We start from the raw sequence: 12934 nt of genomic DNA, 5'->3' as shown, positions 1-12934 counted from the left end.
TTTCTTTTAAAAAAAAAATTTAGGTGATATTAATTTTTCCGGACTAATTTTAAACTCACAAGACCTTGCCCCTAGAGTTACTGTGGAGGCCAATTATGACCTTTAATTCATACGATGAACCAATTACACTAAGTCTCAAGGGGCGACATCTTTATTTATTGATCATAGTCATGATTACATCTCTCCTTAAGGACAACAAAGGATGCCTCCTTATTTAAATCTAGACGTCATTTATTTTTTTTAAGAAAACCGAAAACTTGAAAACTTGGAGGCAACCAACGTTAGAGCAAACCCATTATACATAGTTTTTAAGGAGATTTTGTCTTGTCAGTCAAAAAAGTAGTAATTATGCGCCTAAATGACGTGTGCAGTGCACATGTTGTCGAGGCACGCACCGTGCACATCACACAAACAAATTTGCCTTCTCTCTTTTTTTTCTTTTTTTTTTTTTCATTCTCACTAAGAGGGCCACAAAAAATTTACCCATCACCTATACATAATTCAAAAATTAGATGATTTATTGACTTTACAAAATTTTACTTGGGACCATTTTGAACATTACTTGCCTCTTTTTTTTGCATTCTCTCTCTAAGAGGGCCCCACAAAAAATTACCCATCACCTATACACAATTCAAAAGTTACTTGGGGACCATTTTGAATATTACTTCATTTAATTAGATGATTTATGCTTTTACTAAATTTACTCAAAATTTAGTTTTTGAGTACTATTGTTACAATGTAGCTTTCTCGACTTACTGAAACACAAACATTCAGATTTGAACTGAGGTTTAAACTCATTACCTCCCATATGGGAGAACCACTACTCTGCCACCTGAGCACAATTGGATGATGAAATTGCACAAAAAGTAAAAGTTAGGCTAAAATATATAAATGCAGTATTGCCTTTAAATCCATTTTTGTGCAATAGCTTATAAATTATACGGAGTACATAACAGGCAGTTTGATTGCCAAGTACCATTATACATAACAGGCTGTTTGGTTGCCAAGTATCTTGTGATCAGATGGCATCACTGTTACCATTTCAAACAACGGGTCTCAAGTTAGTCTCATCCCACCAAATATTTATACTAGACAATTCATAATTGATCGGCTCAAATCAATGGAGCAAGAATTTGAATTATAATTACAAATGTTGATCTCTTGTCATTTTGGTTAGGTTATCCATATTGGAATTATTTTTAATCTACAGCACTCTCGTTCTACGCCATCCAACGTCAAACTATAGTTTTCAGGCAATTTAATTGGTCCACGTACGTCACAACACCATTTGATTGGTCCGTCAACGCCACGCTCTTTTTTTAATTTGTTCAACACAAATAAATGAATAATCCACATATATCTTTAAATTTTGTCGGAGAAACCAAAAATATATATATACACAGATGCAGAGTGCATAAAATCAATTTGTAAATGCACGTATCTTTGTTGATTGATTCAGTTAGAGGTTGTTGGTAATCACGCTTGTATTCGCCGGCCGGATACCGGAAATTTGGTTCCTCTATTTCGTTATCCGAAAGTTTCCGGGGGGTTTAATATTGGCGACAAATCGGAAAAACTTTCCGGGGAAATGGCGCAAGCAGTAGAGGAATGGTACAAGCAGATGCCAGTCATTACTCGCTCCTACCTCACCGCCGCCGTAGTCACCACCATCGGATGTTCCTTGGAGGTAAAGCTTCTCTATAACGATATCCGTATATGTATTCGTTAAGGCGTGCAATTTGGGGGATTCATTATATGATTTCTATGAATTTGAGCTTCCGGGATGTGAAATTGGTATACTATCTCTCGTTTTTGTTTTTTCTTGGTTGCGATTTTGATTTTGATGGTAATTATTTGGGATATCAATTGGTAATTATTGGTTTCGGAGGTTTTGAGTTTGGAATGATGTTGTTGCAGATAATATCTCCATATAACTTGTACCTGAACCCCAAGCTGGTGGTGAAGCATTATGAGTTCTGGCGCCTTATCACCAACTTTCTGTACTTCCGGAAAATGGGTAATGAGTTTATGAAACAGCTGTTTGTGCATTGCTGAGATTCGTATCCCTTTTTTCCTTTACTTGGCTGTGCAGAAATGAATTATGAACATGTTTTAGTTTAGTGCTCTAAGTACTTGTCTTCCATCATATAAAAGTGATTTGTAGATGATGACCCTTTGTTGTTGGGATCAAGCAAAACTATAGGCTTTTGAGAATATTGATTTTTAGATAAAAATTGAATTTAAGATTATGTAATCATGAACTCACAAAGGTTAGTGTCCCTGACTGAGTGACTGGTAATGTTTTACAGAGTATTGAGTTTTCCCATAACTAAGCAAGCAGGGCTTTGTGGAATTGTGGTTGATATCTAATCTTGGATTTAAGTTTTTAATTCATTTGTGATGCCTTTTTTATCTTCATCTACTACAGCATCTTATGTTGTGAGATGTAGTAACAAGAGTTATTGCTTACGGGATTAGTAATTAGAAGAATTTACCTCTTCATCTAGTACTAACTTTGTTTGTCAAAATGTTTTTCAGATTTGGACTTCCTGTTTCACATGTTTTTTCTTGCTCGATACTGCAAGCTTCTTGAGGAGAACTCTTTTAGGGGAAGGACAGCAGATTTCTTGTACATGCTTTTATTTGGAGCCACTGTTTTAACTGGGATTGTTCTTATTGGGGGAATGATACCCTATGTCTCTGAGTCATTTGCAAGGATTATCTTTCTTAGCAATTCACTAACATTCATGATGGTTAGTTTAATTCTATTGCAAAAAGTTGTTTCTCTACTTAGAATTTACAGTCTCCCTTATCATTTTCTGTATGCCATTCATTTATTTCTTGGCAGGTATATGTTTGGAGCAAGCAAAATCCTTTCATCCACATGAGTTTTTTGGGTCTCTTTACTTTCACTGCTGCTTATCTTCCATGGGTTGGTGACTCTTAATTATTTTATAAACTATTGAATCAAATATGCTATACATCTATACCCCATGTTAGATAGGGATCTTCCTATACATGATTTTTTGTTCATGTTCTTATAAAATAGAGGCTCAGTCTCCCTGGGTTTGTATGGTTTTGGGTTGCTTCGCATTAATTTTATGATTACTTCCTATCTGTTGGGAGGACTACTATAAAGGTGAATGGTCCCTTGCAATATTAGTCATTCATGAATGCTTAAAATGGCCGTCATTTGATATTGAAGAAAATTAGGAAAAAGTGTTCTCTGCCCAAATCAGCAAATGAATAATAAAAGTTGATGGAGTTGTAAGGTTAATTCAAATTAAACTAGAACCACCTTGCTAATATATGCTCTCAAGCTGTATTTATAAGCAGAAAATGAATTAATGGGAGTTTCCTGTGTGCTGCAGGTGCTTTTGGGCTTCTCTGTCCTTGTTGGCGCTAGTGCTTGGGTGGACCTTCTGGTATATAGTTCTACTAATTTAAAAACTGTTGGATTTGTCCTACTTTATTGCAGTTTGAGCTTTGGTGTTGTTTTAAAGTTACATGGATCATTCTGGCACAAGGTTAACTTAGTTGAAACACCATTGCCAAATGCATCTGCATAGTTTCTTTTCAATCAAAGATACAAAGAAAAATTAAAAAATCACAGATCTTCAAATAAGGTGTTCTTTATATATGCTCTGGTTTACTCTTAAGATCTTGAAAATGTTGGCCACTACATTTCCCTTTCTTAGCCTTGCATGGAGGTGAGTTTAACTTAAATGTGACCTGACATGACACATTTTCACGCTGAAGTGGCAAATCTTCAAATTTCCTATGTCTTAGATCCCGACCCCCACAATGTTTCATGCTTTACCCATTGCAAGTCACGTGTGTGTACAGGGGATGATTGCTGGTCACGCATACTATTTTCTCGAGGACGTTTATCCACAAATGACTGGTCGCCGACCCCTAAAGACTCCAGCATTTATCAGGTCATTGTTTGCTGAAGAACCCGTAGTAATGGCTCAGCCAGCTAATGTGCGCTTTGCTCCTCCTCCTATAGAAGAAGATCAACAGAATTGACAGAAGATTGTTTTGAGAGTTGATATGTAGTTTTGTAAATTTGACCTCGATATTTTGGTAGAAAAGATCCAGTTTTCTTCTTCTCATCAATTGTAAGGAGGTAGATACTATGTCTGCTTCATTCTTTTGCCATAGATCTTGGCTGTGATGCCTTTGCATTTCGCAATTCTGGTTTGAGGAAGCATGGTGTATGTACTCAAACTGGATAATATGCTGATGTGGACCTTTATTGTGGATATTGCTTTACAGATTGGTAAAATACCTTTTATGGGATGTTTGGCTGTTTTTTTTTTTTTTTTGAGAGGATGTTTGGTTGGCTGTAATTGGAATTCTTTTACAATGTTATTTAACATGTAAGAAAATTACATTGTTTGGTTGGAGAGAATTGCAATGTCTTCCTTTTTTTTTGAAAAACAAACGAGGCAATGTCTTCCTTTTGTTGAATTGCAATTCATGACTCCACCCTCATGAATTACAATTAAGCATAGCATGGAAAGGAAAAAGATAAATAAAATGACTTTTTCGCCCTTAATTATTATTATTACACAAAGGTATTTTAGTCTTTATATGGCTTATTTGTCATTTCTTCACATTCCCAATAATTCTATTTATTCATAGTTCCTACCAAATAATGTAATTTGAATTCTCATTTTATTTCTATCTTACTTTTTTTCCATTGAATTATAATTTCTTTTCCCCTAATTCCTTCCTTTTAACCAAATGGCTTGTTAAATTTTGAGTTTTTCGATATTAATGGAATAAAGAATAATTTCATACAAAATATTTCAATAATAGTTAATTAAAAACAATGTCTTATACTAATATAATTCAATCATATATCTAACTTTATTAAATAAAATGATCTTCAATGCAATTTGCTATCGGATGATTTTCTTTGGCATATTTCCATTGAAAAAAAAATGTATTATTATTATTATTTGCATTTTTCATTGAAAAAAATGAAATTTATAGACAAACAACTTACAAGTTCGACTTGCGTTGTAGTAGTGACTAAGAATTTCTCTCGTCCCCAAAATAATGAAAATTTGATGTTATTAATAAGATTCAAACATTGTCTCGGAAAAACAATGATGCCCTCAACCAGTAATAAAATACGGAGTAATTAACAAATAATTTTTGTATATTTTTTTTAATCTCAATAAAAAATAATGATTGTAGAAATGTTTTTGGGATAATAGTGAAATTAACTGAAAATCATGATAATTTATGACGCCATAGAATAGTAATAAAACCACTGAGTGCTTGGGTCATCGCCCTGCTCCCAGCATCTCTGTTTCTAAAACCCTAAATCTCATATCCAAAGCCTAACAACAATGGCAGCAACGATACGCAGCAAACTCCGATCCATGACACTGCATCATCAGCCGCATTTCCGCCGCTTTGCGACCTCGATTTTGAATCCAGATTCCAAAACCCCGTTCTCAAGCAAAGACAAATCTCGGGCTGCTCTTTCTCTGCTCCGAACCGAGACCAACCCGGAACGCATCATCGATATATGCAGGGCCGCCTCTCTAACCCCGGAATCACACCTCGACCGAATCGCCTACTCCAAGGCCATTGCAAAGCTCCGGAACTCCAGTTACTTCGGGGGAATTCGGGAATTTCTCGAAGAGTCCAAGTCCCAACCTGGTTTCAGGTCAGAAAGATTTATTTCTCACTTTGTTGTTCTCTATGGCCAAGCTGGCATGCTCAATGACGCCATTCAGACTTTTGAGCAAATGGAGGAGATGGGCATCCAACGATCGGTGAAATCGCTCAACTCTCTGTTATTTTCTTGCCTTGCAGCTAAAAACTATGGAGAAATGAAGAGAATTTTCGTGGAATTTCCTAAAAAATATGGGATTATTCCTAACTTAGATACCTATAACACCATGATTGAGGGGTTTTGCGACTCGGGTTCTTCTAGTTCTGTTTATTCGATATTGGATGAAATGATTAGGAATAAAGTTAAGCCAAATGCTACAACTTTTGGACACTGTCTTTCAGGTTTTTACATGGAGGAGAAGTTTGAGGATGTTGGGAAAATACTGGAGATGATGAAGCAACATGGTGTTGCTTCTGGGATTGGTACTTATAACATAAGGATTGAGAGCTTGTGTAAGCTCAAGAGGTCGAAGGAGGCAAAGGCATTGCTTGATGGAATTTTGTCTAGGGGTGTGAAACCTAATTCTGTCACCTATACCCATTTGATTCATGGATTTTGTAAGGAAGGTGAGATGGAAGGGGCAAAGAGCTTGTTTAAGGAGATGGTTGATAGTGGCTGCCAACCAGGTAGCGAATGCTATTTTACGATGGTTTACTTTTTATGTAAAGGTAAGGATTTTGAGGCTGCAGTGAATATCTGCAAGGAATCTATGGCAAAGGGCTGGGTACCAAATTTCACCACTATGAAGTTGCTTGTGGATGGTCTTGCAAGCACTTCAAAGGTCGAGGAGGCAAGGGAAATCATTGGACAGTTGAAGGAGAAGTTCTCTAGAAACGCTGACAGGTGGACTGAGATTGAAGAGGGGCTAGCCAAGTAGGGAAAGGAAGCATGGTAAACTTGTCTAGTTGTCTAGATTTTGAATAATGTTGTGGTATTGAATTTTTTTATCGTTCGTGTTTAGCTGTTAAAATAGTTAGCATTGACTGTCTCCTGCTGGTTTAAAAGAATTTGATGGTGATATTTATCAAATACTCTTCTCCATAATTAATCCATTTGCACTGTTGTAGAACTATTTGTCTGCAGAATGATATCCAAAGAAGCTTTTCTTCTTGATTATGGTTTTGTGCATGTATTGTTTAAACCTGAGTGCTATAACTAGTTCTGTAGTATTATATATTTAGGTTATAGATCAATTCCATCCCCAATATCTTTTCTCGCATAGCATGTATAAAGTAAGGATTTTGGCCAAAGGTTCTCTGAAATCCTCTTTGATCTATATAATTGGATTCAATGATTATAGTAGCAACTTCACTCTAGTTTTTATTCAGAGCTATTTGAACATGAAGAAACTATGTCACGACAGAGGTTTTCGCTTTTCAGCAAAGGACTCCAAGTAATTGCAAATACTCCACTACAATAATTTGAGCATAATGTTTGATACATTCATAATTGAGTCTGTTTTCAAGTGTAGGTTGTTGCTGTAAATAGATATACTGGACAAAATTTCATCTTTTGACTGACATTGGTTGTTAGTTGTTACTGAACTTGTAAATAGCATCTGCTTTAGGCTTTTTATTCTTGAGGACAGCATTCAAGTACTCAAGTGCAAGTGGCTTAAACCACTATGTGGCATTTTGAAGATAAATTTTCTGCCATGGAGTCTTATTACTACATCATTCAGTTTCTGTGAGATAGAGACTTCATCAGTATAAATATAGAAATAATGCATGTCATAAAACATACAGAAATGAAGATAAACTTGTAACTTCTTTAAAAGTGGAACCATTAATGGTATCCACACAAATGTAAGATCAATCCTTTTTGTACTGGTCACTGTACTTCATGTATGTCGTTGTACTTCATTTGAACGATTCATTATTACGTAGTTGAGACAGAACACATTCTTACTTAAACTTTTACTTTAAGACAATTAGACAAAACACATACTCTAACTTGTGCAATATCACACTAATTTACTCTTTAGAGTAGTACATTATTATTTTGAGCTCAAAACTTTGAGATTAACTATACTACTACTGCTTATTTCACCATACACAAAACATTGACAGTTTACTGGAAATCCACAAAAATTCAGCATATTATGTAGTATGAAAACTAGAAAATCTCTTCCATGGAAGCCAACATTCTCCGCAACTAAGTTGATTCTTCAGTCACCTCACTGTTTGGCCTGATAACAAACAAAAGATTCATCTCAGTTACAGTTTCTATTCTGATGCCACCAACCTATGCACTTGAAAATGACAAGAAAACGGAAAACCAGAATGCCCTTCCTATGATAACAATGGTTTTGCCAAGAGTACATATATGAACAATTAGTGAAAATTCAAGGTTGTATTAAGCTAAGCATGAAGTTGAAAGATTACCTGCGAGTAGATGAAGGTTCCTAGTACTGCAATCGCGGCTCCAAGAGCATTGACAGGCTGAATAGGTGTTCGGAAAATTATGATGGAGGAAACTATCACAGAAATGCGCTTCATTGTGTTTCCTATGCTAAATGTCAAGGGTGAGATCTCATCCAAGGACATATATGAGACCTGGTTATACAAATGATAGAATATGCTCTGTGCTGCCACCCACCTAATTCATCGCAAAACAATAGACCATACATTAAACAAAACATCCTACATTTACATAACAAAACAAAAGCAATGATACACAACAAGTAATATGGTTTACCAAACAAAATTCGGTCCAATCTGGGAAATAGCTTGCTGCCAGCCTGCTGCCCAGATCTGGGGGCCTTCCATGGCAATGGCAAAAGGCGTGAGGATCACTAGAGACAATATAGACAAGCAAGCGTAGTAGTTCATCCCGCTCACAGACTTGCCAGTCATTCCTCTCTTGGAGAATATATTTCTAAACACGAATGCCAAATTCGATATCATAGCCCCCATGAACCCTGCAATCAAATTCTTATCAGATCAATTACTTGATACAAATAAAGAACTCCCCTCAAGTTCTGAAATTACTAATTCCTCTCACCAATCATGTTGAAATTGAGCTCAGTAACTGCTGCAAGTGCACAACCACCAATGATTGGCAGGAGGGACAAGTAAACTGGAAGAGGGAACGTCTCGCCAAGCAAAAACCTTGAAACCAACACACTAAAAGCTGGTTCACCACTCTTGATTATGTGTGTGAATGAAACAGCAACCTTTGACATGCTTACAGTTGCTGCTACATGCCCAATAGTATGTGCCACTGCAACCTACATTATCATTAAACACACACACATATATCAATGACCTCAAAGGCCTCACAAATTCAGGAAAACATTGAATCCTTAAACAACAAAAACAACCCAAAAAGATCCAAACTTTCATACCGGGAAGAGGTTCTTCCAGAATTCAAGATCAGTTTTTGGGGCCTCAGCAATCCTGGTAGCCCAAGAAAGCAGCATAATCAAGGACCCAGCAGCCAGGGACAGAGTTGAGGTCAACCATGGATATGGATAAGCATTGAGGACCTTCTTGTTGTATATATTGAACACCACATTCAAAGCCCACCAAGTGGCAAAGTAAATACTGATTTTCACCTTCTGGGCAGCCTCTGATTTTGGCACTTCAATGTTAAGGTCCAACGGCCTTGACTGATCAGCCTCATAGGCTCTGCAACTAGTCCTCAACTTCGGGTTCTGGCTTCTTGAATCCAAAGGTCCAAACTTTGCAACGGAGGCAATGTACAGAGGCCTCTTGGTCGACAGATTTTTGGTTTTAGCAATTTGGGTCAGTGGCAGAAACCTAGAAACTGAATTCAACTTCAAACCCAACCCCTTCCTGGGAATCAAATCAGAACTGGGGACTGAGAAAGCTGAATGCTGTATAGCGCAGGCCATTGATTTCCAACACTGAAAGAGAAAATGCAGCCAAGAAGAATAAAAGAATCTGAATAAATGAGTAAGGAGGCGCAGAAATCAAGAACACAGGCCTTGAGATTTCAGAACATCCGGGTATATTTTCGGCGGATTAAACAAGAAACATAAAAAGATTGAAACAATGTTTATGAGATTCTTATTACGCCGATGTTGTTGAATGTATTATGCTTAAGACCAGGAAGTTAGGCGGCGGGGGAGAGGGGTAGGTGGCAACAACAAAATTTTTGGGGGGTGAGAGGCGCTGACAAAGAAGAAGAAGATTTAAGGTTGGTAGAACCGTAGAAGGTACCACAATTTATTCAAAGCGTACGAGTTTGAGCGATACCAACTGTCGTCCAATTTTGAATCTTTCACGGTATCTGATTGGGATCTTAATAAACAAATTACTTTGAAAAGTTTGGTGTTTTATGGTTGAATTTTATCTATTTATATTAATGAAAAGAAGAAGTTTATATAAATTCTATTTTGATAGAGTCTATGAAAATTAATAACTTTTTGAATATCAGTAGACTTTTAAATACAAGTCTGAATCGAATAGCAGTATACTTTTAAAGAATTTTGAAAAGTCTGAATCCAGTACCGATGGAATTTTGAAAAGTATTTAAAAGTCTAAATTGAATACCATCAAACTTTTAAAGTTGATAAATGTCTTTAAAAGTTTATAAAAGTCATGATTGAATACACTCCAAACTTTATTTTTTTTTCTTAACCAACCTTAGAGACTTTTCCTTAAATTAAATACTCCGTATTATAATTGGCCAAGTAGGACTGTTAACGAATCGAACATAAACGAATGGAGGCTGTTCGTGTTCGTTTGTTAAGGATTTTAGAGTGTTCGTGTTTGTGTTTGTTTGTTAAGGTTTTTGAAAATCCTGTTCGTCGTTTATTAAGCGTTTGTTAGTGTTCGTTAACGTTCACGAACACGTTCGTGAACGTGTTCATTAACGTTACCGAACATGTTCACAAACATATTCATTTACGTTCATGAACACGCTCGTGAACACTTAATAACCAAACACTTGCACATGTTCATGAACACAATTTGTTTGTGAACAATAAATAATTTACGTTTACGAACAATTATCAAACAAACAACAGAACTACAAAACTAAACGATGTTGGTGAACACTTATATATATATGCTTGTGAACATGTTCACGAACACTATTAAACGAACACTTAACGAGCTTGTTCTCGAACATTACTAAACGAACACAAACGAGCTTGTTCACGAACACTACTAAACGAACACAAACGAGCATGTTCGCGAACACTTAGCAAACGAGCTTATCACTGTTCAGACTCTGTTCGTTTATTAACTGAGCTCTAAATTTTGTTCGTTTACCTTAACAAACGAATATAAACGAACGCTTATCGAGCTCAAACACGAGTAGTTTGTCGAAAGCTCTGTTCGCTAACAGCCCTATGGCCAAGAACCTTGTGGCCTAATAACACGAGTTACTATCCCATAGGTATGTCAGGGAAAATACTTAAATACCCCACCCCTATTTTTTTAAACATTAAGTATAATATTAAAATATTTGCCACCTTCAGGACTCTCCTCCCATCCAAATTAATTTTGGAGGCTTATACTTTTTATCTTTTCAACTTTTTCTATTTTTCTTTACGAGTCTTAGATTTTATTTTTCCTATATAATCGACTCACATTCAAATCCTTCCCAGCTACACCTATCAAGTCAGCAAAAGGCTACCACGCATGGCAATTTTTTGACTTTTTTTTTTTTTGTTATTTTATTACTACGTATTATATTAATAATATAATATGAAAGTAGAATCATTTTTAAAAGTATAAGAATATTTTAAGAATATAAAAAATAGTAAAAATTTAATGATATAAAAGTAAGACATATTTTTAAAAGTGGTAAAATATTACAAGGATACAGGTAACTTTACAGCATCCCATCCTAGCTCAGTCATGAAATCATGTAAAGTGTTTTTATTTATGTGTATTATTATTATATCTTATCAAAATGCAGGGATGAAATAATTGAATGGAAGCACGTGACCAACTGGTAATGTCAGAAATTTTGAGACCCGAAATTCGAAAGGCTTGGGAGTTGGGACATAGGCAATCAATCAATCATATCTCTACAGTAAAATAATGTATGCAGAGAAATATCATTCTATTAAAAATAAAATAAAAAGTATAACTAATACGGAGTATTATTTGTTTATAAATAATATATACTCCGTAACAATATTATTGAAAAAAAATACAGTTAACTCTCCAAACAAAATCTAGCCAAATAGCCGGTTGGTCATGTTAATAGTCGGTCATTATCTATTACGTGGAATTTTTATAATTTTTATTTTAATTTTAGAATTTTTTTTACAAACTAAATACTTTGTATGTTTTTTTTTTTCGGTAAGTGTATGATTTAGGAAAAGAAGCCTTATTCTCAAACTTGTCATGAAAAAATATTAAATAATGATTCACTTAATAAGATCAATGATCGTCAAAGATATTGTCAATTATTGACTTATTTGAATATGTCACTATGCGTCTATCTCATACTTATATTTTCAACCGGAGATAGAGGTGTTAAAATGAGTTAAATTTACGAGTCAATTCTATTTTTTTTTGGCTTGTAAAAATACAATTTTTACGGGCTTGCCCGCGCAGGCTGCGGGCTAACCAAACGACTAACAATATATATACGCATAGATGCTTACACTAAGGATCAATTTTGTTCTGGAAGTCATTTTCTAGATTTTATTGTGTTTGGATTTTCAATTAAATGCTATACATAATACATGTCTGCAAAAATAGAAGAGAAATGTATTATTCAAGAATTTCGAGCAACTGGGCTGTTAAAGCTGGCTATAAAGAGTTAGGTTCGGAATTTTGGGCCTTATGGCCCATTTCTATTTGACCCAACTCAAAGTAATTTATGGAAACATATTGACTGATGAACATGTCTGATCTATAGAGAAATCAATTTTTGTATAGACGAGATGATCCCACTTCAGTTACATATTTTTAACTCCTCCGTCAGAGGGCATTTTCCCTGACAATTAATTGTATTAGCGTAACATTGTCACGTTTTATGTAATTTATATTATTATGTTTGTTTTTTTAAATTCTTTTTGTGATTGACCTTTTAATTACTTACAATGTAAATTTAATCCTTAACTACATGTTTGCTTCACATACTGAATTTTGAAAGCATATGAATATTACTCCATAAGGAATGAAATATATAAGGGATAGAATATAAATTATATTCTATTGTTTGATTTACGAAACGAATAGACTTCATAAATAGTATTATAGTGTTTAGTTGATTTAAGGAATAAAATTGAAGTCAAAGACCTTCTTGTTT

At 35.2% G+C, this 12934-nt stretch overlaps 3 protein-coding genes across 3 annotated transcripts; 2 read left to right on the top strand and 1 right to left on the bottom strand.

The window, feature by feature from the left end:
- Positions 1–1394: 1394 nt before the first annotated feature.
- On the top strand, positions 1395–4302 carry LOC116031673 (derlin-2.2-like). Its single transcript, XM_031273934.1, has 6 exons — positions 1395–1687; positions 1918–2017; positions 2539–2753; positions 2849–2932; positions 3372–3425; positions 3847–4302. The coding sequence occupies exons 1-6, from the start codon at positions 1589–1591 to the stop codon at positions 4027–4029; spliced, it is 735 nt and encodes a 244-aa protein (XP_031129794.1). The 5' UTR covers positions 1395–1588; the 3' UTR covers positions 4030–4302.
- Positions 4303–5284: 982 nt separating this feature from the next.
- Positions 5285–6811, top strand: LOC116031450 (pentatricopeptide repeat-containing protein At1g61870, mitochondrial). Its single transcript, XM_031273663.1, has one exon. It carries the CDS (start codon positions 5364–5366, stop codon positions 6570–6572), a length of 1209 nt encoding a protein of 402 aa, XP_031129523.1. The 5' UTR covers positions 5285–5363; the 3' UTR covers positions 6573–6811.
- Positions 6812–7542: 731 nt separating this feature from the next.
- On the bottom strand, positions 7543–9840 carry LOC116031893 (glucose-6-phosphate/phosphate translocator 2, chloroplastic-like). The gene is made up of 5 exons (XM_031274245.1): positions 9042–9840; positions 8699–8924; positions 8393–8615; positions 8080–8293; positions 7543–7883 (listed from the first exon to the last, which is right to left on the bottom strand). The coding sequence occupies exons 1-5, from the start codon at positions 9549–9551 to the stop codon at positions 7872–7874; spliced, it is 1185 nt and encodes a 394-aa protein (XP_031130105.1). The 5' UTR covers positions 9552–9840; the 3' UTR covers positions 7543–7871.
- Positions 9841–12934: the final 3094 nt, after the last annotated feature.

This window comes from Ipomoea triloba, chromosome 10 (assembly GCF_003576645.1).
Source record: "Ipomoea triloba cultivar NCNSP0323 chromosome 10, ASM357664v1".
NCBI lineage: Eukaryota > Viridiplantae > Streptophyta > Magnoliopsida > Solanales > Convolvulaceae > Ipomoea > Ipomoea triloba.
Note: the sequence above shows the minus strand (reverse complement) of the source record. Positions and strands in the feature narration are given on the sequence as shown.